General features: G+C 39.5%; 1 protein-coding gene across 2 annotated transcripts; it reads left to right on the top strand.

Moving 5' to 3' along the window:
• Positions 1–1,323: 1,323 nt before the first annotated feature.
• plekhn1 (pleckstrin homology domain containing, family N member 1) lies at positions 1,324–20,676 on the top strand. Of its 2 annotated transcripts, none has more exons than XM_077514973.1 (16): positions 1,324–1,568; positions 4,130–4,220; positions 4,298–4,459; positions 5,431–5,511; positions 7,838–7,928; positions 9,612–9,745; positions 10,267–10,416; positions 11,698–11,778; positions 11,889–11,964; positions 13,065–13,210; positions 13,786–13,932; positions 15,430–15,654; positions 16,458–16,613; positions 17,523–17,765; positions 17,975–18,032; positions 19,957–20,676. In XM_077514973.1, exons 1-16 carry the CDS (start codon positions 1,495–1,497, stop codon positions 20,139–20,141), a joined length of 2,100 nt encoding a protein of 699 aa, XP_077371099.1. In that variant the 5' UTR covers positions 1,324–1,494; the 3' UTR covers positions 20,142–20,676. The 2 variants fall into 2 exon arrangements, with proteins under 2 accessions (XP_077371099.1, XP_077371101.1); XM_077514975.1 differs by lacking the exon at positions 1,324–1,568 and adding an exon at positions 3,467–3,581.
• The last annotated feature ends 5,407 nt before the right edge of the window (positions 20,677–26,083 follow it).

The following is a 26,083-nucleotide window of genomic DNA, read 5'->3' on the forward strand; positions in this document are numbered from 1 at the left end:
ACACGAATAAAAACTTATGCTCAATGAATTCTTTTTAATGTTTTTATTTTTGACAAACAGTAATGCAAACATAATTACAGCGTCCCACCATTCAGAGGTTCTGATGTTCTTCCACTCCCTGCGCGGAACACACCCAGATTGGTAGAAGTGGCAAATCTGAAACAGAAACACAACAAATTAATAAATGTTAATATCTACATTAATTACTTTTGTGCAACAGCCTTGTGATTTACATGACAGAATACCTTAAAATAGCGGAATATGCACCAATTTATGGCCCAATGATAAACCACTGGCTTGAGGTGGCAATCTGACACTTCCAAAATCAGCACTTTTCCCAAAATCCCGGCACCTTTGTTCTAACATTCGTGCATCGTCAAAGAAAGCAAGCCATTTCAACACTTTGGATCGGTCAATCATGTGTTTAACAGAGAAAAAAAATGCGGACAGACTAACAATACATCCAGGTCCAACGGTATTATGAAATACGCAGCGTACATGTAGCGTGAACAGCAACTCGCCATCAAGCCCTATTTTGCCGTGAATTGCACGAGAACTAGGCAGGAAACACCAGTTTCCAGCGATTGCCCTTTTCTCCACCTTGCAAGGGGAGCTCCGTTACATGTTACAGCTTAATTCCGATGTGAAATAAATTTCGTATAATTGTGTTTAAACCTTACCAGTGCACGTCTTCGTGCTTGCAGGTTTGACTGTCTTTCCAAGTGAGCAAGTCCTGCCCATTTCTCATCTTGATGTGGTAATACGGCGGGTCCCAATGGTTCTCATCAACCTTTCCCGTGAAGTTCTAATTGCTGCAAACACAACTCTGTACAACATGACAAGGAAAACGAAAAGATGATATGCCTTGTATCGTAACAAATGGCGATGGAGGGTCAAAGGTCGCGTTTTTCAACGTCACACTGGTTGTTTGTCATTCAGTTTTACCGGTACCGCCACTTGCTGGACAGGCGGGGTAGTGCTGTTTTTTTTCCTCCCCTGACATACGTCATCAGTCTCATTTGAATAAACTACCCTGCCTGCTTTCATGCCGTGTGAACGCAAACTCGTGGGCCGCTCACAAGTTCTTCGGACCCGGAACTGACTCTACCATGAACTCAAAGTTCCTGGGCTTTTTGGTGTGAAAGCGCCTAATGAGCCCCATTTGGCTCCTGGAAGGTGTGAAAAGACACACTGTCTCTTCTACCCCCGAGACTCGTCTTTTGTAGCCGCCAGAATTGATTTAACAGACAGAGGCAAGTCACAGAAGGTGTGAACCCAGCTGATTATTCACACACATGCACACACACACCCCGACACAGACTCAGGCCCCACCCCTTTTACGCAGACACACTACAGCCCTCAGCCAACAGGCTGCTCAGTCAGTCTTGACAAGCGCACGGCGTGCACTCCGCTGCCCCGCCGGAATACTTTTATACACCACGCATTTTTTTCTACTGAAGACGCTCACACGAACACGCGAAGAAGAGTTGAATCATGGGGAGCGGCATTTCATGTGTGCCCCAGCACAACTTCACTTTCTCCAGCAAAAGTTTCATCCGCAGGAACAGGTAAGTAGTAGCATCCAGGTATTTTTTGCTCGTTATTTGTTGTAACTGTTCTACACATTCCAGTTTTTTAGTGTTCTATTTGCCCATTATCTTAGAAGGAAAGAATTCGTGGCATTTGTCAGGCTTTGAGAAGTAAGGGTTGTGAATTTCAGGATCCCATAGTAAATGTTGGCTGCCTGACTGGTGGCGGTCTTGCCTTGTGTGTCAAGTTCGTCAACGATCCGTCGATCCGGTTACCATTTGCTTCCTGGGCACATCTCTGTGAGTGTCAAGATGATCTGCCCGCTGTCAGTGATTCTAGTGGCCCAACAACAAAATCAGGCTCTGACCCACTTATGGTCCTGTTGACATGGGGCCAATTATACTTATTAAGCGAAAATATGGAATCCCGATTTAATAGAATCAGTTTGTCATGATATTAATCCTGTAATGGATGGTTTATCTATCTGGTTCTGTTAAATCCCACTGGATTATATGTCTGGGCATGCTCCTACTCAGTGTTGGAACATCACATCTGATTCTCATTAGCACCCATTCTTCTAGTTTACACTGTGGTGATTCAGGTTCTGGTTTTCACCAACTTGCCCAGAAGCTCTTAATGTGGTTTGTATTTGTAAACAACCACACTCATACACGTACACAACAATTACGCACACTGAACAGCTACACAGTTTACAAGTTGGATCAATGGCTCAAGAATGCATATTAAATTGAATTCACAATTCCTGTTCCATCGTGGTTAAATGCCACAGCAGTGACTAGAGGATATTTGGTGTGTAAATGCACCGCCTGCTCAGTAAAGTATACACCTTTTTATTATGCTGCGCCCACAGATTGCATCTGGGAGTATCATTATCATACTTTTTCTCTTTGTTGAAACAAACCAAAGTGTAGCGGAAACTCTTCAGTGACCTTAAATGATTGACGCTGGTCACTGACTTCCTGATTAGAAAGACTTGATTCCCACCATGCGGACAAAGGCCCACTTTGTTGCATATATACACACATATACGCACAGATAAGCAGATCAACTCCAAAGCGAGACTGCACCAGTCGTGCTTGAGTGCTTTATCAGGGCAGTGATGGTGCTTCCTCGTGAAGATGTGACACTAATGGTAACAGATGAGGGTCATGCAAAACAAAGAGGATCATTGAATGCTGATTTTCTTATGCGTATCAGCAGCCCAGGAGCCAAATTGTTCTAATTAGGTGACGTCTGGCATTGATGGAATGAAGATGAAGGGAGGTGGTTAATTATTGTGTGTCATTCCCAGAGTTGGTTAAAGTAGCCAAAAATTGTACTCAAGAGTTGATTTAGAATAATATGTAAAATTTTAAAATTGTTCTCCCAAATAAGTACTTGAGTAAGAGGAAATATTCGTTGGGGGGGCTACTCAAGTAGGGATTTATCTTTTCAATCATGTGCTCATGAAAGTAAAAAAAACAACAAAAAAAAACAAATGTGTATGTTCAGATATTGCCCAACAATGTCACTTTTACTGATATAATATGAAATCTTCAGGAATTACAGTAACATAAATTGGGCAAATTCGGCCACAAGAAATTGTTTCTTCTTCTGTCTCCTGAGCTTAATGTGCTATTTCACAAGTATAAACAAAGAACCAAGAAGAAATTCTTTGTTTATACTTGTGAAATAGCACATTAAACTCAGGAGACAGAAATTACATAGGGGGAAAAAAGGAACATGCACGGCATCTTCGCGAATTACAAAGCTTTTCTTTTTTGTAGTCCGTCTGATAATCATATACATCACATGTGGTCCTCAAGGGCCGGAGCAAGACATGTTTTTTAGGCTTCTCTACTCCAACGCACCTGATTCAATGATCAGGATAATTATTAGGCTCCTGCAGAGCTTGCTGATGAGCTTAAATATGAATCAGCTGTGTTGAAAAAGGGAGGCCTTGAAAACCTGTAGTGCTGCGGCCCTCGAGTGATTCAGTTTGACACCTATGATATACATTAACTAAGTTCTGTGTTCTGCCTCTTCTGAATGTGAGTTGCATACCATTGTTTATGCCATAGCTAATGTAAATTAGCTACTGACGATATTGCTTCTGTATGGTGCTGAGGAGACTGTGTGGTTTGATTGGTGGAATAGTCGAATTTCACTTGTGGTTATGTTGAATCGGTGAAAGAGTCATGTGGCAGTGACAGTGCCATAGGCGGAAGTCTGTCTGACAAAACAAATAGATTACGCAAGAGCAGTAATAGTTAATTCTTCTAGTTAATTCATTCTTAAGACAAATTCTCAAGTCAAAGTAAAATTTGTTTAAAAGTTTATATACACGATGTAGCACATTACTACCCACCTCTTGCCTTCATTTGACTTGACTTGAGTGAATTTGAAGGAATAAAATAGTGTGAAATGTGAATATGATCATAAACCCTAAGAGAATCTTGGTTGTATTGTATCTCTCGGGGACCACAGTAGATGACAGGGAACGCCTATAAACAGGAAATGTCCTTTGAAAATTCACTTGGGACGCAAATAATAAACAGTGGAGAAAAAGCGCTGACAAGTTTTTCTCCCTCTTGAGCAGCAGTCGCCTGTTTCGCAAGAAGAACCCCCAAGAGGGCCAGGAGAAGTCCAACAGCATCATCAATATCCTCTGCACTGTCACCCCGAGGAAGGTAAAAACTCAAATCATCTGCAACAGTCCTGCTGTATGTGCATGCAACGTCAGTGTTAATCAGGGGTCTGGTTGCAGGAAATGTCCCCAAAAGACCTGCAAACCATCGAGAACATCAAATGGGATCCTCCATTCCCGTATGACCCGGCCAGCGGCTGGAAGAAGAGCAGCATCAACGTGAAGAATTACGGGCGGCTGATTCACAGCTCCAAAGTTCGTTTCCGCTTTGTGCACTGCCAGGTGAGCGGAACTGATGACTCATTTTTTAATGGTCTTATTATAAAATAATAGGCAAATTTTATGATAATAAATTATCCAGTTTAATTAGGAATTTCATAAGAATTTAAATATGGCTCAAGCCAACAACGACACATCCGTACCAAACCAGAAAGTGTCAAAATCAACAAAAGCAGGTGCAGCCTTGCAGGAAGTTACTGTGCGAACATTAAAATACAGAAACTCGGTGATGCAACTGACATGGTGGTTAGCTGTGAATAATCCAATCGGTTCTCCAGCCTGTGTTTGGACATGCTTTGCAGTGAGGTAATTGTGAAACATTTCTGGGAGAAAAACCTCGGGGTAGAGAGAGCTTTTGATCCCAAGTCCTGATAGAGGACAGCTTGTGCAAAGCCGAATTTGTCAGCACTGTGACACAACAACTCTGTCCAGAACAACAATAACAAAAGAGTTAAAAGATGGAAAAGTGGACACAATTAATTCTTTTAAAAAAGAAAAGAAAAAAGGGCACAGTAAGGAGAATGTGTTTCTTTTGGCAATCCAAGAATATTACTGTCATCACATGTTATGAGACTCAAATGATTCCCTCTCCAGTACTGTATTTCTGCGAAGCCAAAACTTGCACAACACTAAAATTTCCCTGAAGCCATCGATGAATCAGCAGCTGACACAACAGGCGGGGTATTTAAAAATCATTTGCTCTTAATTATTGCATGACGTTGCAATATGAAACTTCTCAAATTAAAAAGCTTCCAGTTTTGTTAAAAAAAAGCCTTTAAAATGATAACATTACATCATTTTGATTAATTTAACAATGTATTTATTTTGCATTTCAAATACCCGGTAAATGTAATCTTTACGTATGCAAATTATCATACAATTGCTCTGCAGGTGTTGCTGTAATATAATCCGAAAAGTCCAATTACAGCAGCAAGTCCTACTTGACTGTTGAGCTTCTCTTGTTATCTCTGCAGGATATACACGATTGCTACCTAGATCTTTTCCAGACACACCTTCACTTTGTGTCCAACAACACCCCTGGACTGACATACCAGGTGAGGTCCCCCCCCCTTCAACCTCAGGAATGCTTTCATTCCTTCCTTCACATTCATGCTTAAATCACTACGTCAGCATTTTTATGAGGTTTCATGTTCACTGGCATCAGTTGATGGAGCTATGCCATCATTGCTTTTGACATACGTATCCTGTCAACCGACAGTGTGTTGGTAAACAGAGTATGATTATGTTTCCTCACCTGTCTAGTAGACCATGAGCCTTCATTAATCATCAAGCACATTGTCTGCTGAAGGCAACGCACACGTCTAGTCATAATATACATGACAGCATTTACAAGGCAAACCTGGCTAAACTCAGTTTCAGTTGGGGAAAAAAAGACAACCTTCTTTTTGTCAGAACAGTGTAAGACTTGACTGATTGATCTTTGTTGCAACCCAAGACAAACATGGCAGAAAGGTATTAATATTAAGTAGGGGTGTCAAAATTGGTGCATTAATTTTAAGTTAACACCACAATTTTTGTTTTTTTAACGCACGATTAATGACCGCCCCTTACTTGGAAAGCCTGTAATGGGGGAATTCCAGTCGCAATGCAGCAGACAAATCAACATCAAAATTTAGCAGTAATACATTTACTAATAATGCATATATTTGTGGAGACTGGTGTCATGTTGCACATTACATTTTTTAAAAATGTGCAGAATTTCATCAGTTACTTCATGTTAAAGATTAGAAGGCTCTTAAAGGCTCTTGAAAAGAAAAATGCATTGAGCTGTCATTGTTTGCAAATACAATTATGCCATCTAGTGGCAGAAAAATGACCAACACAAATCAATCACACATCTTTTACAGTACATCTTTTTCATTTTAACTCAATTTTATGAATTATTATGTAATTACTGAATCAATGACTAAAAGATGCAGCCATATTTCAATTAACATTTTCCACTTTTATGTTAACAGTAAGAAAACTTAAAAAAAAAAATATTTACATTGCACATTCAGAGCAGGATATAAAATTTGTGATTAATCGTGAGTTAACTATTGAAGTCTTGTGATTTAATTAGGATTAAAAAAAATATCCGCCTGATATCCCTAATATTAAGGTTTATTAACAAAAATTGTTTGTGATAAACGTTGATCTGTCAGTTAAAATAAATAAATAATAATAATAATAATAATAATCTGCAATGGGCGGCACGGTAGTCGAGTGGTTAGCACGTCCGCTTCCCAGTTCTGAGATCTCCGGTTCGAGTCTAGGCTCGGACCTTCCTGGGTGGAGTTTGCATGTTCTCCCCGTGCCCGCGTGGGTCTTCTCCGGGTACTCCGGTCTCCTCCCACATTCCAAAGACATGCATGGCAGGTTAATTGGGCGCTCCGAATTGTCCCTAGGTGTGCGTGTGCGTGTGAGTGTGGATGGTTGTTCGTCTCTGTGTGCCCTGCGATTGGTTGGCAACCAGTCCAGGGTGTCCCCCGCCTACTGCCCAGAGCCAGCTGAGATAGGCGCCAGCAGCCCCCGCGACCCTTGTGAGGAATAAGCGGTCAAGAAAATGGATGGATGGATGGATGGAATAATCTGCAATTGACTGGTGAATGGACAAATGTTGAGTCCACCAAATCATCTGGGATAGACTCCAGACAACCTGAACAGGAAAAACTGATTTAAAAATAATTAGGGCTGTCAAAGTTAAAGCGTAAATAGATTAATTAATCACAGAAAATTGTCGCATTGATCACGTATTAACGCATATTAATCGCACTATTTTTTTGACCGCACTTGAGCCTTGAACGTAACTGCGGATGGTTACATTGAAGGCTGCGCAGGTCAGTGATTAGGTCATCCATCCATCCATTTTCTTGACCGCTTAATCCTCACAAGGGTCGCGGAGGGTGCTGGCGCCTATCTCAGCTGGCTCTGGGCAGTAGGCGGGGGACACCCTGGACTGGTTGCCAGCCAATCGCAGAGTGATTAGGTCAATGCACGGCATTTCCAACTCCAGTTGGTGAGCTCGGTGGTAAATTTCGCTTTAAAAAACACCCTGACGGGACTTTAGATAAAACAAAACTTGTATTTAATTAATTAATAATTGCTGAATTGCACCCAGTTGATATGATGCTGTTATGTTTTGAGCAATACATGCATGCATGCAATTACGTACATGCATTTAATCAATGTTTGCAAATGACATTCAGATAATAAAATGCATTAATGTCAAAATATTACGGTATTTTATATTACGCAAGTCATTTAGCTGATTAATCGTGATTAATCAAAATTAAAAAGTGTGATTAATCAGATTAAAAATTTTAATCGTTTGACAGCACTACAAATAATACAATAATCCTTTTGTTGTTTTGTGTACAGGGAACTCTTCCACTGAAAGAGCTCACTATCTGCAACCTGCAACAGAACTGCAACCACAGCCAACCGATAGAATACGCTTTTCAAATAAATGGTGAGACTTATTATAAAACCTTTTGTCACAACTTTTACAGCATTGCTTATGTTGTTTCTTCTAACTATTGCACAAATTGCAGTGACATGAATAATACTGTGAGCTCATCATCATGTTACCAAGTCAGATGGTGGGCTAAAAATATAAAAGAAAAGAATATTCAGCATAGTTTTGATGGAGGTCCCTCTTATCTTAGTTAGATCAAAGTCTTAAAATGCTTAAAAAAAAAAAAGAAAAAAAAAAAAAAAGAAATCATGCACCATGCGCTGTTTTCAAGCGACATCATTTCCAATGTTGTCACATTCCGGTAATTCAAATGTGCTGTGACCCTTGTCACCTCCACTCAACCCCAAGACTAACTAGAGTTGAGCTTCCTTTAACCTTGGTCAGGGGCCAGAGCTGCCTCAGAGGCCTCGCTTGTTCGACAACAGGTGCAGTTCACGGAGGCCAGCTGTCGCACAGAAAAGCCCAGCTACCACTCTCAGCCTTGTCACTGGAGCAAATCTGACACATGTTCCTCAAAGTAATGCTACTTCACTTTTGAACTTTCTAGCCACCAGAAAATGTGGAAATACACAAACATTTTAACTGGTAATGTATCTGAAAGTGCAAAGTAAGGTATAATGTAGTATAAAATGGGATACATGAATCTGTCACAACCTCCACAATGTCTCAATACACCTCACGTTTACTCATTCAACTGTTACACATCATAGATAATGTCTAGCGTAAACGATTCAATTCCATAATGGGTGATTGACGTCTTCTATTTTTTGCTAAAAAAAAATAATAAGCTCAGTCATGTGAAGGTGCCTGATTGAAACAACAGTAACACTAACTGAATAAAGAAATAGGGAAGATTTACTCCATTTTGGGCATATCATGAGGTCACTGATCCTGAAAACTGCTGTCACAATATTGACACATTGTCATTCACCTTGATATTTCCCTTGAATTACCGGAACAAGCTTGTTATTTTGCGGTTTTATATTTCAGTCAGTGTTCTCACTCACTCGGAAACTTTATTTACTTTATGAGAGGCATCGACAACGGCACGCATATGGAGGAAGTGTGACGAAAGTCTGCGTCAAGTGAGAGATATGATCTACCGATGAGTGTAACACATTTCCTTTGAGCCTGACGAAGCAAACAGCGTGTGAGGGAAAACTTCCAGGAAATGTTAGCAGCGGCGAAGTTACATAACAATAGTTAATTACCTTTTAGCAACAGTTAAGACCCCTGTGAGGTATTGTCATTGTGTTTCAATCCCAAATCCTTCACTTTTTGTGACTTTAGTCAACCTACACAATCTAATGATCTCATGGCAGGAGCCATTTCAAGAATTCTGCCTTTACAAAGATAAAAAATGATTAGGTTTGACACAGATATGTATTTAAAATCTCCAGCACAATTAAATACAACTTCTTTGCTGTTTATCTCTGGTATGTGCACATTTGATAAAGGGAAAGTCTTTCTCATTCCTTCTGGGCTCCCAGTGTGTGGGAGGACAAGACCACTATGATTTGAAATTCTTGTGGGAATCTTCAGGAAAACTTTGTGACATGTGGTCTTCCACATGTGTTAACAGTTATTGCATTCTAGACACAACAAAGGGAGCAGAGTGGAAACTCCTTGAGTGAGTGGAAAGCTATTTCAGTAATGAATCCCCTTTGTTCCTCACAGGTGTCAGCCTTAACCCCATCATCGTCTACTGTGCCAACCAAGAAGAAATGGACCGATGGTTTGGCCTTCTTAAAGAAAATATTGAAGCTAACGGCGGCAACGCAATTGCACCAGAAAACTACACCAGAGTCAAAGTAAGTTTTTACAAACAGCCTGTCACATTTTTGCACTCTTCTGATTGTGCCATGGTGAGAAAAAGCAAAACTATCTTGTTGGAACAGGATCAGATTGACAGATATATTATGCCATTTGTATCATTCAATTGCTAACTAGCAAGCCAACCTCCCAAAAGCATCAAAACAATAATTCTTACGTTTCAGCATTTCTGTGCTTGGTAGTTAAATTTTTTTTTAAATGCCCGGTGGGAAAAAAATCTCTTTCTCCACGCACTAAAGAAACAGGATGTGTGTGAGTGTGTAGTGAGTCAAGTAGGTCACTCCTGGCTCTCCCTCAGGGCTGGATAGCTGGGAGCGGCTTTACCGCATCACAATCGTTATCGAAACTCTGAACTCTAAACACTCACACCTTCAAGTACGACATGTTTTCAGGCGTGCAATTGGATGATGAAAAACTAGGTGAAATATCACCACACTTTGATTGGCAGCTGGTTCTTGAGTCATCGTCCTTGTTTAACTTGACCGTGTGTATTTCGTAGCAAAAGCAGGAGAAGACTCCTGCAGGCAGAGAGGAGCTAAGGAACTCCATCAACAAAGAGCCCATCTATGAGTGGGAAGGCTCGCAGCGGGACAGCCTGGGCCCCATTACCTACGTCACCAAAGTTCGACTGCAACACCTGCCATGTCAGGTACAACTACCTTTCTTTTTACTACATTCTGCATGGGAAACACAAGGGAGCAACATCACATGTGTTTTAGGCTCATGGAAGTTTTGCCAGGACTTGAAGAAAGTAGGAAATGAGTCAGAGTCTTCAAATTGTGTAACATGTATTGCTTCCACCACACAATGTAAAGGGTGGAGTGTTGTGGTACACGTGGTTCTTATCTTTATTTATTTATTTATTTATTTATTTAAACAAATGATTACTAAAGTCAGATCCAGCACACGAATGAGCTACTTCATACATTTGCACAGTCGTGATTTTTCAGTTGGGACAGAGCACCAACTGATAAATTAGTTCAATTTATTCACGTGCCATTTATCACGAAGGCAATCTGAATATACATTTACATGTAGCAGCTTGTGGACCAATAGGCATCCCCGGGACCAAATTTCAGTACTGCTGCTCTATAAATTGTAGTTTTCTTGTAGCTTTTCTGATAGGTAGCAAACCCAAGTTCAGTACAGTATCAATTAGAGGTGAAAAAAAAGGAAAGAAAAACAATAACACTAATCATGCCACAACGTGCTGTGATGGTTGATATTTATTCGGTGTGGGAACTAGCGGCTGCCCCACTGAACTGTGTGGGAAGCGACTACACTCACCTCACAGCCGGAATGTCAGCTGTCTCTGCGGACACGCCCTATGTGAGGGTGAGGAAGTATAACTTTCACTTTCCAGACCTTAAGTGCCCCAAATTTACCAGGACTCAAACTGAGCCTCACTGCAGAGTATTAAAGGATTCAACTGGTGTTCTTTTTTTTTTTTTTTTTTTTTTTTTTTTTTTTTTTTTAAAGGGTTGAATCCGTTCTCAAGGTGACCTCTGTGCTTTTCCTCATTCAGTCTTATCTGTCCGCAAGGCGTTATCAGGTTTTATTAGCTTTAGAGCAAAAGAATTTGATGCGGTTATGCCCTGTGCAACTTCAAAGCTGGAGAAAAATAAAGAGTTGTTTATACAGTATACTTTAGGTCAAGAACATTCAGTCCCTGAAACATTTAGACTCCTTCTTGCATTAAATGTTTAGTCTGCTGTTGAAAATATAGAGATAAAGAGATGAACCAGGCACAAAACAATTTCTGCAACTTGATAATGTGGATGGAAACAGCTGCACACCCTCAAAAGTTTAATAAAGTTGCAGAAATTTGTAAACATTTTGAATTGTCACTACTAAGTAAGGGTAGTAAATTAAGAGCAACTGACACACACATGAACCTGACAAATGCTACCTTTTTTGTTGTTGTTGACAGCAACAAAGTGACAGACTACTTGTGATGTACACGTCAACAATGATCATCTTAGCAGAAGAGGAACATGGCCTCTTCTATAAGGTATTTACAAGAATGATAATCAATCACGTCAATAATCACTTTAATTTCTATAGTAACCAAGGACGCCATTGAAACTCACCTCCTGTTTGTTTTATGGTTGTCTTTGTCAGGGGAAGCTTCCACTCAACATGATCACAGTGACCACACCTTGCCAAGATGTCAAGCCCAACACCTTTATGATTGAAGGTAGGTAGAGTCAGTACAATATAATAAGGATGGTGGAATGGCGACAATATCACAATACAGTGATTAATCAAGATATTGGGGAAAGAACAGGTTCGGTAGATTGTGAATCCTACAGTATGTAGCTGAAAAAGGGAAAATATACCTTGAAATACATAAACACGTTTAATTTGCTGTACAATTGACTTAGTCATGTTTAGGAACAACAACAAAAACATTATTTCATTGCTATTAGTGATGTATTTATTTATTTATGTATTTATTTATGTATTTATTTATTTATTTATGTATTTATTTTTCAAATAAATACATAAATAAATAAAATATCCATCTCAGTGGGCGGCCATTTTGCCATTTGCTGTCAAATGGAAATTCATCACAGTGCCTAAAGGCTCAGCTTGCAAATGTCACATGACCAAACTACGAAAACAGGTGAGCCATGACTGTCGTTAGTTGAGCCTTTAGGCACCGTGATGTCATTTTCAGTTGACAGCAAGTGGCTAAATGGCCGCCCCCGAGATGGACAGTAACTGGTGGATTTTTCTGTTTAATTCAGATTCCGAAAAGGCAACATTAATCAGAATGCTGTGTTTAGGCTAGTGGGGGCGATTGTAAAGAAAATGTTTGACTTGACTCCTCTTTAAAACAAAGTAGCAACGGCTGCTTCATTTTTGTCTCTATTCTTTTAGTTAAAACAAAAAATACGTATAGTTACAAGCAGGGAAGCGGTCTAATATTAAAAACACGACATCATACAAAATGCTTTCATTGGTTGTTTGTGTGTGCCATGAAGACTGAGATTCACATCACACTAACAAAGTTCAACTCCTCATTAACCGTGCATACTATGCATAATACTGGAGCTGTCTCATGATACAATATATTGTAGTATTGCTATTTTGTCCCACCCAAGTGTACAGTGTTATGCATATTTTACGCTAAATAGACTTTTACAGGAATGTGCTAACGTCACAAAGTGCAACCCTCCATGAATGAATTGGTTTTATCCCCACTGAATGACAAGCTGACCGTGGTGCATTCCGCTGAACGACTGAATCGAATGAGACGCTTTGTCCCCCCTCCCCCCACTTTTCGGTTGCTAGGGAAGCTCATCAACCCCATAGTGGTGTCCTGTCTGGATAGGAGCGAGTTCTGCGACTGGATCCAACATTTTAAAGCTGCTGACGTGCCCGTTCTCAGCCCACCGCCCCCGGTCTATGACATCATCTACACACCAACGCACAGGGAGGTAAGACCTGCCCTTCTTCTTCTTCTTCCTTTTTTTTTTTTTTTTTTTTTTTTTTTTTTAAACCGGCCCAAACAATCACGTTGTTCACAGCTGCTGATGAGCAGAGCTAACACCTGTTTTGTGAGCCTCCAGTTTGAGTAAATTAATGCAACCAGATTTGAGGAGGATTTAAATGTTCTTTTGTCGTCGCACTAAATTACATTTGACATTCCTTGTGTATACAGTGCTGACTTTATGACACACCTGACTCTTTTTTTCAGTATTTTTATTGGTCATATCATACATTTTTATGACCACTTGTTTCTCGGGCTTAGTTGAAACCATCCCATTGGCCAATATAAAGCAACAAACCAATAAATTTGATGCTTTATAAGGATTATACAATAAGACAAAGTCACCATTTATACTTGATTACTTGCTTATTTTATGTATGTTTTGGATTTGAATGTGCTATGCAGATACTAGGGAGGCTGAATGTTCATTCAATAGTCACTTAATTGATTTTTTTTTTTTTTTTAGAATTATGTCAGTTGTGTGTAATGATGTTAATATGTGGAAACGTGTGTGCCATGTAGGCACCACAGTTTGACAGGTGGAGTGGAAACAGTCAAGGCTACCCCGAGTCCCTCAAGTTCAGTCAGAGTGGACGTGGGTCCCACAGCCGTCAGTTCCCCACTCATGAAGACAACCCACTCTCACCAGGATACTCGGAACCTCTCTGTGTAAGTTGCTATCAACATCATGTGAGGACATAAATTGTCATCGATAAGGAACACTTTCTTGTTTGTTTTATTGGAGCACAGCAGCAACCCCCCCCCCCCCCCCCCTCTCATCAAGTTATGATTAAGCAAGGTCAGGAGTCTTGTTTCTGCCTCAAAGGCTCAGGTGGTACACCTCAAGGCTGACAAGACACCCAGACTATTAAGTTGGAATGTCTTCCATCCTAATCAAGATCCTGTTTATGCAGGAGCTGATTAATCAACATCAGTATAAAGTTTTCTTGTTAATCTCACACATACGTGCACGCCCCCACACACATGCAGTTGAAATAATGAAGCATATCAGACTGTGGATATTCGTTATTTGAAGGAAAACACTCCCAAGTCGACGCTAACTTCCTGTCAGCATTTGCTAACTTCCTGTTAGCGCTAGGCTAACGATGTTTTAAAATCGAAGCATGTTTTGTATTTAAATATGCAGTGGATATAATTCTTTACATTGTGTATTTAGTAGGGATGTTCGATACCACTTTTTTTTTCAGACCGATACCGATACTCAGACCCTCAGTACTCACTGATACCGATACCAACTGCTAATACCAGTAGTACATTTTGACAAATAAAAAAAAATAAAAAATCACTAAAAGATATTTTTAAACAAATATATTTCCTTTAATTTTGAAAAAAACAAAACAAAAAAAACTGCCCAGTCACTCTTCATTAGTTTTAACGTTCAAAATAAAACACAAAAATGCTCTTTTAGTTAAAGATTCACAATTTTGAAGTATTTCCAAACCAGTCAAGTTTTGGTGAAAAACTGCTGCAAGCTAGCGCCAGTTACAGGCAAGGAGGACTCACTTAACGTCTTCCCCCTCTGCCATCGATCGCTCGTACTCGTCTGCGTCACGAGTACTCGAGTACTTGAAAAAAGGCTGGTATCGGCCCGATACCGATACATGGTATGGGTATTGGGTACTCGCCTATCCCTAGTATTTAGTTGTACAGTTAACTCCAACTGCGGTGTCATTAAACATCTTAAAGGATGCTTAGGGACAACAGAATAACCAGAATAACAAATGCTATATACTTATTAGTTGCTAATGCTGCGCAGCAAAATGGTGCATTCAGGGTACTTTCACAGCGTCGGAAACTTCAGTTTTCTTCTAACGTTTTAAGGGTAAAATATTCAAAACAATAGGTCCTTTGGCCCAATTGGTCGATGTTTGAAGGCCAATAATCGGTGACCGATTAATCGGTCGGGCCCTAATCAGAACATTTTATGCCACTCCTCAACAGAAAGGCAATACAGAGTAAACTTCTAATTTACTGGAGAGGGCTCACTGCCCATAAGACTTGTTCCTCTGACCCAGTCCCACACCCATCTAATTCAAAATGACGGACACCTCTTTGTGCTCTTCAGTGTCACAATATTTTGAAATGAGGCAGCCACCATTAGAGAATGATTGCATTGCTGACAAATGCCCCGCTTATTGTCCACAGTACAGCCGTCCCTCCTCAACCGAGACCGGCCGTCTGGGAAGCAGGACCAGCAGCTTCTCTTCCCACACCAAACCCGAACGCGACTCGCGACCTTTACCGCTGCGCTACTCGTCCCCCCAGCGTAGCTCCTACTTTCAGCCTGGAGAGAGCTCTGCAGCCATGCCACAGCTGTACAGCTTGCCATACGCTGGCCCGCATCGCATCGAGAAAGGCCTGCTTGTCAAGGTAATAAGTCGGCCCAGCATCTAAACTTGATAAGTGCGTACAGTATTCCCCTTCTGGCTGTCAACTTATCTTGCTTGTCACTATAAATACTCAGTGAGCAGGAAGTCGAGCTAGGTCATGATGGTGTATTAGTGATAGTAATGGCAAAGCTTAGACATGACAACAGATGAAGAATGAGTAGAAAATATTTAACCCTTGGTCCTGTGAACCTCAAAGAGCAAACATTTACCTGATATTGGATCTTAGAGTGAATGTTGTCATCCTTTCCAAAATGAATTGTATATTTGATACAGGGAAAAATTAATACGTGAAAACTAGTCTTATAGACTTATAAAGGTGTTTTTAAAGTAATTTTCTTTTGTGTATCTTTGACGTCCTGTTCCTGTCAAACATTCAAACAGCCGAGTGGGTGTGACTGGCATGTGCCAGAAATATTTATTGGCACATGTGATTGAGCACTTTGAACTCTGCCTAGCAACAAGCAGTGACAAAATAATCTCGTTGCTGCCGTTTCTAAAGTGTTAACATGCATGTTGTCTGTGCTATTCGTTTATGTATAGTCGTCGAAAGACAGTTGAGAACATCACAAAGTAAGCAAGAGTACCTCTGCAAAGTGCTTAGTTCAACACCATTCGTACTGTATACAGTATAAGAAGCTAAAATCTGATTGTATCACCGTGTGTCTAAAAGGCACTGTTGGGCATTAGCTGAACTCAAACTTGGTAATAGGAGCCTAAAACGTATGTGAGCCCCAGAGTGAGTAATATACTATTTAAACTAACACCTAGATCTGTTCTGATCAGTCAAACAGCTGGAACACATCTCAGACGTCTCTTGGCTACTCCTTGAATGGCCCACAGCGACACTCAGACATGTGCGCTCCTCGCCAGCCTTTGTCTCCCCTCTATGATGTGCCCTGTAGCCCCGAAATGTTCACCTTGGATGAAGCCGGTCCCCTGGTAAGTGGGTCGTTGATATTGGATACATTGGTTCAATTTACACCGACACAGGTTGAAGGAACAGTGCATGTCGGCAATGGACAGGTGAATTGGTCTTTATATCCAAATTCAGTATTCACAAAATTAATTATACATTTTTAATAGAGCTGTCAAACGATTATATTTGTTAATCAGATTACAATTTCAGAATTTTGATTAATCATGATTAATCGTTTATTTAAAAAGGCTTTTTTTATCAACATTTTTTTGCTCGCCAAATTTGAAGAGCACCTCTAATGTGTTAATTTTTTTTCGCCATTTAATGTTATAAGAATGTCTTCAACATTTTTTGATCCACCGCACACGCTTATCCTACTTTTTCTAATTATTTAACTACTTTCATAATTTAAGATGACAAAAAAATGACCCAATAGTTTGACATGAACAAATATTCTGAATGTCGTATGCAAACATTTATTAAGTGCTTTACATTAAACACAACCTGTGCTACCTTTTAACATAACCATCCGTTGTAAAAATTAATAGTGGGATTTAATCTGCGTTAATCCATGATTAATGCAATAATTTTTTTGTGATTAATTGTTTTCAAAGCTTGATATTAATGAGATTGGGGGTGGGACTTAAGTTTTTCTTCTTCCCACTCCTTTTAAAGCTAGGTTTAGTTGAGTATTGTTTGGAGAAATTGATATCTTATGTTGATTGCTGCCTGAAATGAATGAAAAATGAAATGAATAAGTTAACGCTTGAACTTTGACAGCAGGATTTTATATATTAGGTGAGTTTATCAGTAAATAATGGAAGATAGGCTCTCCCCAAAAAATCCCAAGTATGTGAAATGTTTAATAACCCCATATATGACCAATCATGCTCATGCAACCATCCCCAAATCTTCTCCATCTCCTTTAACAGGAGGGCTGGCAAGAGCCCATTCATCCATACCATCACCAGCAAAGCTCTTGTGGCCCACCCTCTTCATTCAAGCTCTGCACGCCACCAATGGGCAGACACAGCCAAAGAAGCCTGGTCATGACCAACTCGCAGGGACATGCTCCGGGTCTGGAGACGGAGAACCCTCAGAGTCAAGTGGTGGAGAGAGCCGAGGCCGTGTCTCGGCTCAAGCTTCTGACTGCACCCTCAAAAAGACAAGAGCAGGTCAGAAAGACGGCGCCGCTCATCTCCCAGGGCACTCCAGTTTCTGGAATGCTGTGATACAACATGCAAGGGCGGCTCACTGAATGATAGATGCACGTATAATGTTTCTTGTGCAGGTGTTATATGATCTGTTGCTGCAGATGAAAGAGAATATTTGTTATTGTTGACAATGGGAAGTGACGTTCTTGTGTTCTCACATCTGTTGACAGGCACACATCCGGGCCAACTGTGGGATCAACGCGTCTCAGATGTACGATTACTCAGCAGGTAAGAACGGATGGAAGGCGATTAAGCATGACGAAACGCTCCTTTGTTTAAAGCCCCAGTACACGATGGACAAAAGTAATGAAATTTTAATCTTGCATCAATTTGGTGAGAACAGTTTGGGGAGAGAGGGCCCTCTCTTTTCTCACTGTACAAAAAAAGATCCATAAAGATCTTTTGATGAGTTTTCTGGTGAAGAACCCAACAGCCCTGACCTGAACCTAGTGGCACATACTGGGTTTGCCAGCACTTAAGGCCTCAGTATGCTTCTGCGAGAGGCTCTCGTGGAGGCGTCACGTCGGAGCTCCGCTCGTGCGTTTGCCTTCCGACTTGTGCGCAATACACATCGTGTCTGCTGGAGTTTCACACCAAGTCCCGCTGTAAAAAAAAAATCACCACCACACATTAACAGAAGCCCAGAGATGTAGATTGAGAAGGAGTTCATCGGTATACATCCTGTATTTATATAGTACATTTTCCTGAGTGAAAACGGAAGCATTTTCAGCCCAATCAGCACATTGGACTATGAGGATTGTTGTAATTTTATGTTAAAAATATCCATCCATCCATTTTCTTTACTGCTCTCGTAGAAGAAGAAGGAAATGATTTGTAAATATTTTTCAACCTTTATTCACTAAAATACACTACAAAGACAAGATATTTTTAGTTCAAGTGATGGATGTTATTGTATTGTTTGCAAATATTGAATGTGATACCTGCAGTATGCTCAAAAAAGCTGGGACAGGGGTTACAAGGGACTGGGAGAGTTGAGGAATGCTCTAAAAACACCTGCTTGGAACATTCCACAAATGGACAGGTTAATTGTTAACAGATGAGGCCCATCCATGAAAGACGTCCCAAACAAGGATGGTGCGACCGTGCGAGGTTCACCATTTTATAAACTACTGCATGAATTGAATAGTCCAGTAGAGAACAACATTTCTCAATGTACAGTTTGAAGGGATTCAGGGATTTCATCATTACGGTCCAGAATATTATCAAATTTCAGAGAATCTGTAGAACTATCTGAATTGCTCTAAAACCAACTTAGAATGCCTTAATTACCTTAAAATTAAAACAGTAACGTTGTATAAAGGATATTGTCAAGTGGGCTCAGGAACAATGTGGAAAACCATTATCACACAGTTTATGCCATTTTCTACAAAGTTAAAACTCTACCATGCAAAGTGAAAGCCACATATCAACAACATCCAGAAATGTCACTGACTTCTATGGGCTTCTTTCCTGTGGTGGAAAGGTGTAATGTGGTCTGACGAGTCCACATTTCAAATTGATGTCATGGTCATCGTGTCCTCCAGCACCATTCCGACTGTTATCGCCGCAAGTTCAAAAGCCAGCATATGTAATGGTGTGGGGGTATGTTGGTGATAGTGGTGTGGATAACACACATCTGTGAAGGCACCATTAATGCTAAAAGGTACATTCAGGTTTTGGAACCATGATCCAAGCACCGAGTGAACTTATTGAGTGTTGTTGACAGGAAAGGTGATGTAACACAGTGGCAAACATGCCCATCCCAGCTGTTTTGGAACATGTTGCAGGCACCAAATTTAAAATGAGTGAATATTTGCAAAGTAAATTTTTCAGTTGAACATAGATTTACAATGAAAATGATTTGTAAATCATTGCATTTACACAATGTCCCTACTTCACTGGAATTGGTGTTTGTAGTAAGATGAGAGCAAAACCCTTTGGTTGACACATTGCAATGAGCACATACTTCAAGCAAGTGGCTGCTTGTTTCTATGATGCACTGGTTTTGGTGAAAAAAACAAACAAAAACAATGACACATGTTAAGTATGAAAACACTTGCCAATAACTACAGTATATGGATGATTAATTTGTCTCATATTCCAATGCTTGAATAACTTTTAAAAGACTGTCTATCCTTCCTCCCTCTGACAGATCTTCATTCATACCTCAAACCCACAGAACCAGATGACCAGGAAATAGACTATGACAACATTTGGGAGTATGATCGCGACACTGGAATGATTCAGCTAACGTCTGGAATTCCGACACACTGGACGGGATTAAACAACGGGACCAGGGGCCTTGGTGCCGTGGCAACGGAGCAGAGATGGTCATAAAGCAAAACAATAGTCCGGCACTCGTCTGGGCGTGTGTAAACAACGGATCTCTATCAGAGGGATCATAAAAGCCAACTCGCACAGGCTATGTTGTTCAGTAAGCGTACAGTAGAGTAAGAAGCATTGGGATGTAGTGGTGGTGGGCATCTGAAGAAAAAAAAATAAACAAAAACAAAAAAAGTCTAAAGAATAAGAAAGTCAAACAAGATTTCACTTGTTTGACAGTAATGTAGTCAGGCTGTACTTTGTGTTTTGATTAGTACAGTAGTGCAAAACTTTTTTTCCCCATCATTAAAACAAACAAACAAAAAACATTCCACTGGGGCTTTTCAATTCTTTTTCTTTTCTATTTACAATGACAATAAAGGTATTCAATTCAATGAACCTATTGTATACATTTTTGTAAATACTGTACATTATGGCTGTAAGGGGGTTAAGTTACTGCATCAATCAGATACACGTGTGGTGCATTTTCTGTTTGTTTGATGTGTTTATTTATATTTTCGAAAAAATAAACTGGTAAAATGAATCAAAAACATTTGCTGTATTAGTACGTTTTCTGCCTTTCACTTCTGTTAAACCTTCATGGATATTTGGCCTTTGCTCACTGGACCCATACCTTTAATTTCCTGTTTTACCAGACTGGTCTGCAGGCCACAGATAAATAAACGACCGTTTACAATCACTTTCACACCTGCTCCTCAATGACCGAGTAGGCTACCAGGCAAAAACGAGGCATGGGGAAGTAATGTACATGCAAATTCCACATAGGAAGAGCAGCACCGATTCGACTCGGTACAGGTTTAAAGACAAAAGTAAAACATGACCTTGCTTTATTTTTATTTTTTTTAGCTTTGCATGGTCATTTACAGGATTAAATTATGAAAGGACCGCACAAGGTGCTTTTTCAAGTTTTTCGACTCATCTCAGTGCACCCAACTATTTTTCTGCCTGTATTGTGTGATCATATGCTGCCCTCTAGTGCTTGAATAGTTGGCTACAAGTATACAAGAATTATTACTTCATAGTAACAAACATTCAAACAATATCCCCAAAACAGTACAGTATATACAATTTGTGTATAATAAACACAGTGAATAAATTAGTCATGTCGTCATGATCATAAAACAAGATATGCCTTGGCAGTCAGTGAGTATTATTTTGTAAATCCAGGCACTGTAAATGGCATATACGTAATTAACGGAAACAAGATAATTTGCAGCAGTTAAGCGCCTCGGTAACACTTTATAATAACTACCCGTCATAACTAGTTAATAGACCATTAGTAAACTGTTAATTAATGAGTTATTAATGACTTATTAAATGTTTAACTGTTTGTTAAGGTTTTAAAATGATGTCTATAAATAGTAAAAATGTTATTAAACTGTTAGTTATTGAGCTCTAAACGTCTTGCTAACTGTATAGTAATTATTCATAACTATATTTTATAAATTAGTAATACATCGTTAACAAGCTATTAGAAAATTACTAATGACTTGTTAAGTATTACTTCATAGTTTGTATAGGTTATTGGGACGTTATTATAAAGTTGCCACTATTCCTCATTTATTACGTGTTAGTAAATGTGGAGTAGTTGCAACTTTAGAATAACGTCCCAATAACATAAATAGAGCAATAACTAATATTTAAGTTGTAGATTAACTCACTTCTTTACAGCAGTTGTTAAATAGTTTAACCATCTACTAATACTATACCAGTGAAACTTTGTAGAGGAGCACATGAGTGGAAAAAGTTCAATGGTACGGAAAATTGATATTTAGGCATGGTAAGGCATAGTAATTTTATATTTTAAATTTCACCTTCAAATTCTGTACTTTCAACTTGTTCCACCTGTTTGTTGTTGACAAAGTTTCATAGGTATTAGTAGATGGTTAACATCTACTATGTAAAGAATTAGCTAATATATAAGTTAAATATTAGTAAGTAGCTAATTTATACTATTGGGATATTATCGTAAAGTTGCAACTGTTCCTCATTTAATAACAGTTAATAAATGAGGAATAGCTACCACTTTAGAATAACGTCCTAATAACAGATATAAACTATTAACTGATACTTAACAAGTCATTAGTAAGTAATTTACTAATAGTTTGTTAACTTAGTCTTACTAATTTATAATATATAGTTACAAATGATTAATATACAGTTAACAAGTCATTTATAACTCAATAACTAACAGTTTAATAATGACATATTAACTGTTTATAGTCATAAGTATAAATCCTTAACAAACAGTTAACAAACATTTAATAAGTCATTAACAACTCATTAATTAACAATCAACTAATGATCTATGAACTACTTATAACGGATAGTTATTATAAAGTGTTACCAGAGCCTCAAGTATACTCATGATACCCTTCACCCAGCCTGGTCTTGTCCTTCAACGTAAAAAATGTTTCATAAAAATGTCTAAGAGTTTTAAAGTAAATAGTTTATTCAAATTTAAAGACAAGAAAGAATCAAAAAAGTTTGGTCTTTTTTTGGTAGCCTATTAACACATATTTAAATATGTAGTGCAACATTGCTATTATTATTATTCCATTTACACTCAACATTTTATCTACAATATTTTTTTTTAAATCAGAGATGAGACAATCAGAAGTACACTTTTGTAGATGAATTTTGCCTTGATTCTGCATCTAGTCAATGTACGTCTTTTTATCTTCTTTTCTCTAGTAGATCAGGGTTTCATAGCAACAAAAACAACAATAATAATTATAAGAATGAATAATAATACAGTAATTGTTAAATAATATTTCTGAATTAATGGTTAGGTTCAGCAACGTGGATTTTTTTTAACATCATAGCTATAAATTACAGCGCTGTGGCTGTATTGCGAAAGCTTATAGAGGTCAAACAAAAAAGAAAATATCTTAACAACCATATGTTCTAGAAAAAAAAAACATTAAAAAATCCGCATATATATATATATATATATATATATAGACATATAAAGCCATCTCTGATTAAAAATGTGCTGTTTGCGAACTGTCCTTTGGCTATGCCACACCCAAATTGCAGAGTAACCAACCACAGTGCAGTGCCTAAGTGGACTGCCACATTCCTGACTTCCCACAGAGGAGTTCATCCATCCATTTTCTTGACCGCTTATTCCTCACAAGGGGTGCTGGAGCCTATCTCAGCTGGCTTTGGGCAGTAGGCGGGGTACACCCTGGACCGGTTGCCAGCCAATTGCAGGGCACACAGAGACGAACAACCATCCACACTCACAAGCACACCTCGGGACAATTCGGAGCGCCCAATCAACCTGCCATGCATGTCTTTGGATTGTGGGAGGAGACCGGAAAACCTGGAGAAGACCCACAGTGGCACGGGGAGAACATGCAAACTCCACCCAGGAAGGCCGGAGCCTGAACTCGAACCCGAGTCCTCAGAACTGGGAGGCGGACGTGCGAACCAGTCATTCACTGGCGTGCCGCCCCAAGTTGAATTCAATGGATGTTTTTTTTTTCCATGACGTCACACACCTCAGGACAGATGAATACAGAAATTTGATTGACAGCCTACGACATTGGTGACTTCCTGTGCGGAGTGCCTGCAAAAATACAAGTAGGAGAGATAAAGCGTCATTCCACCATTTAACTGCACCTATTTAGAACCATGGTCAGAACTCAGAATACAGAAAATGTGGCAAGGAAACGAATTTTGAGCCCACATAAAGACTGTGTGTCATCAGTTGAATCCCTAACAAAAATCAAAAGTTTCACCTTTGTCTACTCTAAGATAAGTCGTGTACTTGTACTAGCTGTAAAATAATAGTATTCTGTTGGTACATCTTTAACCAAAATGCACACATTATTGACTAACACTAGGCCAAATTGCTATCATTGGTGCTAGCAAGCTGAGCCAGCTAAACCAATGATGTAGCTAGTTGGTCTTGGTTACAACAGTTGTATGGAAATTTCTTTTTGCTTTGGAATAGTTGAAATAATAAATATAAAACTAGCCAGCTTTACAGGAACAGTGTTCTTCCTTGGTATCCTTGTGCTCTCAATCTTCAGGGGAAGTGGCGATTCACTTTTACTCTGTATGAGTTGACTTCCATCAACTTTTGCGTTTTCTTGTGTCAGTCTGATATGGTAAACGAAAGCTTTAAAGGCATAGTGTTGGTCTGCTACTTCTACTTGCTTACATTTCCCCCAAATTGGCTAATATTTCTCCTGGGTGTGCAGACAGTTGACTTGGATGTGCGAAAGCTTGTCATACAGCAACAATAACAAAGGAGAGTGGGTTTTAGTAAAATGTCAACAGGGAAAAATTTATTACCTGATATCAGTGCTGACTCATTTACAGACATCAAGTACCACCGAGCATGGCAAAATGCTCTTTCTTCAGATCGGCTGCCACCTCCACCTTAATGTTCTTCCGTAGGTATCGAATGGCAGACAGAGCACTTACATTTGCTAGCAGAACTGTTTGAAAAGACAAATGATCAGCAAGTCAGCACACGACTGAAAACCAAAAACTAAATATATTCAGAGGAGACACAGGTTCAAGTTGTAAATTATTATTATTATTTTTATTTATCCGTTGTTATGTTTGACATCGATTTTACATGCTGACATACATACCAGCTTTCCACATGTCTCCAACTTGGGGATTTGCTGTCTTCAGCACCCAGGAAGCGAATGCAATACAGACCAGACACATATCTGATTGTCTGAGAGGCAGCAAGGAAACATCAGTCCCTGTTAACAAAGTGAGAACGTTTTCCACAGGGGAGGCCAGTGACTGGACATGGATAACATTATTGGCAAATGTACAACAACAGCTGAGCATTAGCGCTCTCGAATATGTTCCTGTCAAGTCACACGATGACCTGGTTGAATTCATACTTCTCCAACATGATCTGCAGAAATACGATCCATCCGGGCCCCCCTACAATTCTTGCTATAATTAGCTAACTAACCAGCTGACTGACTACCGGTAACTTAGAGAGCACCTTTCTTCTGACACAGGGCACTTAGATCTGTTAACGCGTCTGTATCTAAGCATTAGTCTTTGCTTGTGTCAATTGTTTACTGTTGTAAATCTTTCCAATATTTCGTTTTTTCGGTGTACAGAATTTAAATCTGTATGCGTATGAGTGTCAGCTCAAGGTAATTTAGGCCTACTGGCTCCCAGCAGACATCTTGTCGAGTGTTCAACCTCTACCATTTTCTGTCAGGCTAACCCTGGATGTGTCGCCAGTCAATCACTAGGACTGGATGCATATAACCGCCATTCATACTTTCATTGAAACCTACTGACAATTTAAAGTCTTAACCAAACATCCGCTTAAGTTACCAAGTATTTGCAAAGGGCTAATTCAAATACATTTCCTCCTGTTATTGCTAACACATGAACTTTTTATGAGCTTACTTGGATTTGGAACAGCTCTTTGAAAGTCTTCATATCCGAGTGGTTGTCCCAATATCCGTCTGGCGATCCTGTTTTCCCTTTGTTCGCTGAGCAGATCAGGAAGGTCCATATGTCGTAAATCACGGAGAGGAGGTGGATTTTGACCCACATGTACAAACGATGACGGAATTGATTTCTTGTTCCGGACTGCACCTCCAGTGAGATGAAAATTCCTGAAGGAGAATGTTGCTGTCCAAAAGAAATTCTCTTGCATGTCGCTGTCACAAAAGAAATTCTCATAATTGTCCGTAAAGGTTTGAGTGGTGTTTGATTTTTGGCTAAGCCTGCTGACCACCCTCATCGGACTGCAACCTTCATCCTCTTCCTCCTCTGCAGAATCGTCGGAAGAAGAGGATGCAAAGAAATAGTCATAGGCTTCCGGCAAGTGCAGATTTGTCTGTGCAGAGGTGACTGGAAGCGTCTTTTTGTTTTCATCTTCTTTAACGAAAGGGTAAAAGAAATTTTCTATACCAAACTCTGCAAAGAAATGATCGTAA

This window comes from Festucalex cinctus, chromosome 2, assembly GCF_051991245.1.
Source record: "Festucalex cinctus isolate MCC-2025b chromosome 2, RoL_Fcin_1.0, whole genome shotgun sequence".
Lineage (NCBI taxonomy): Eukaryota > Metazoa > Chordata > Actinopteri > Syngnathiformes > Syngnathidae > Festucalex > Festucalex cinctus.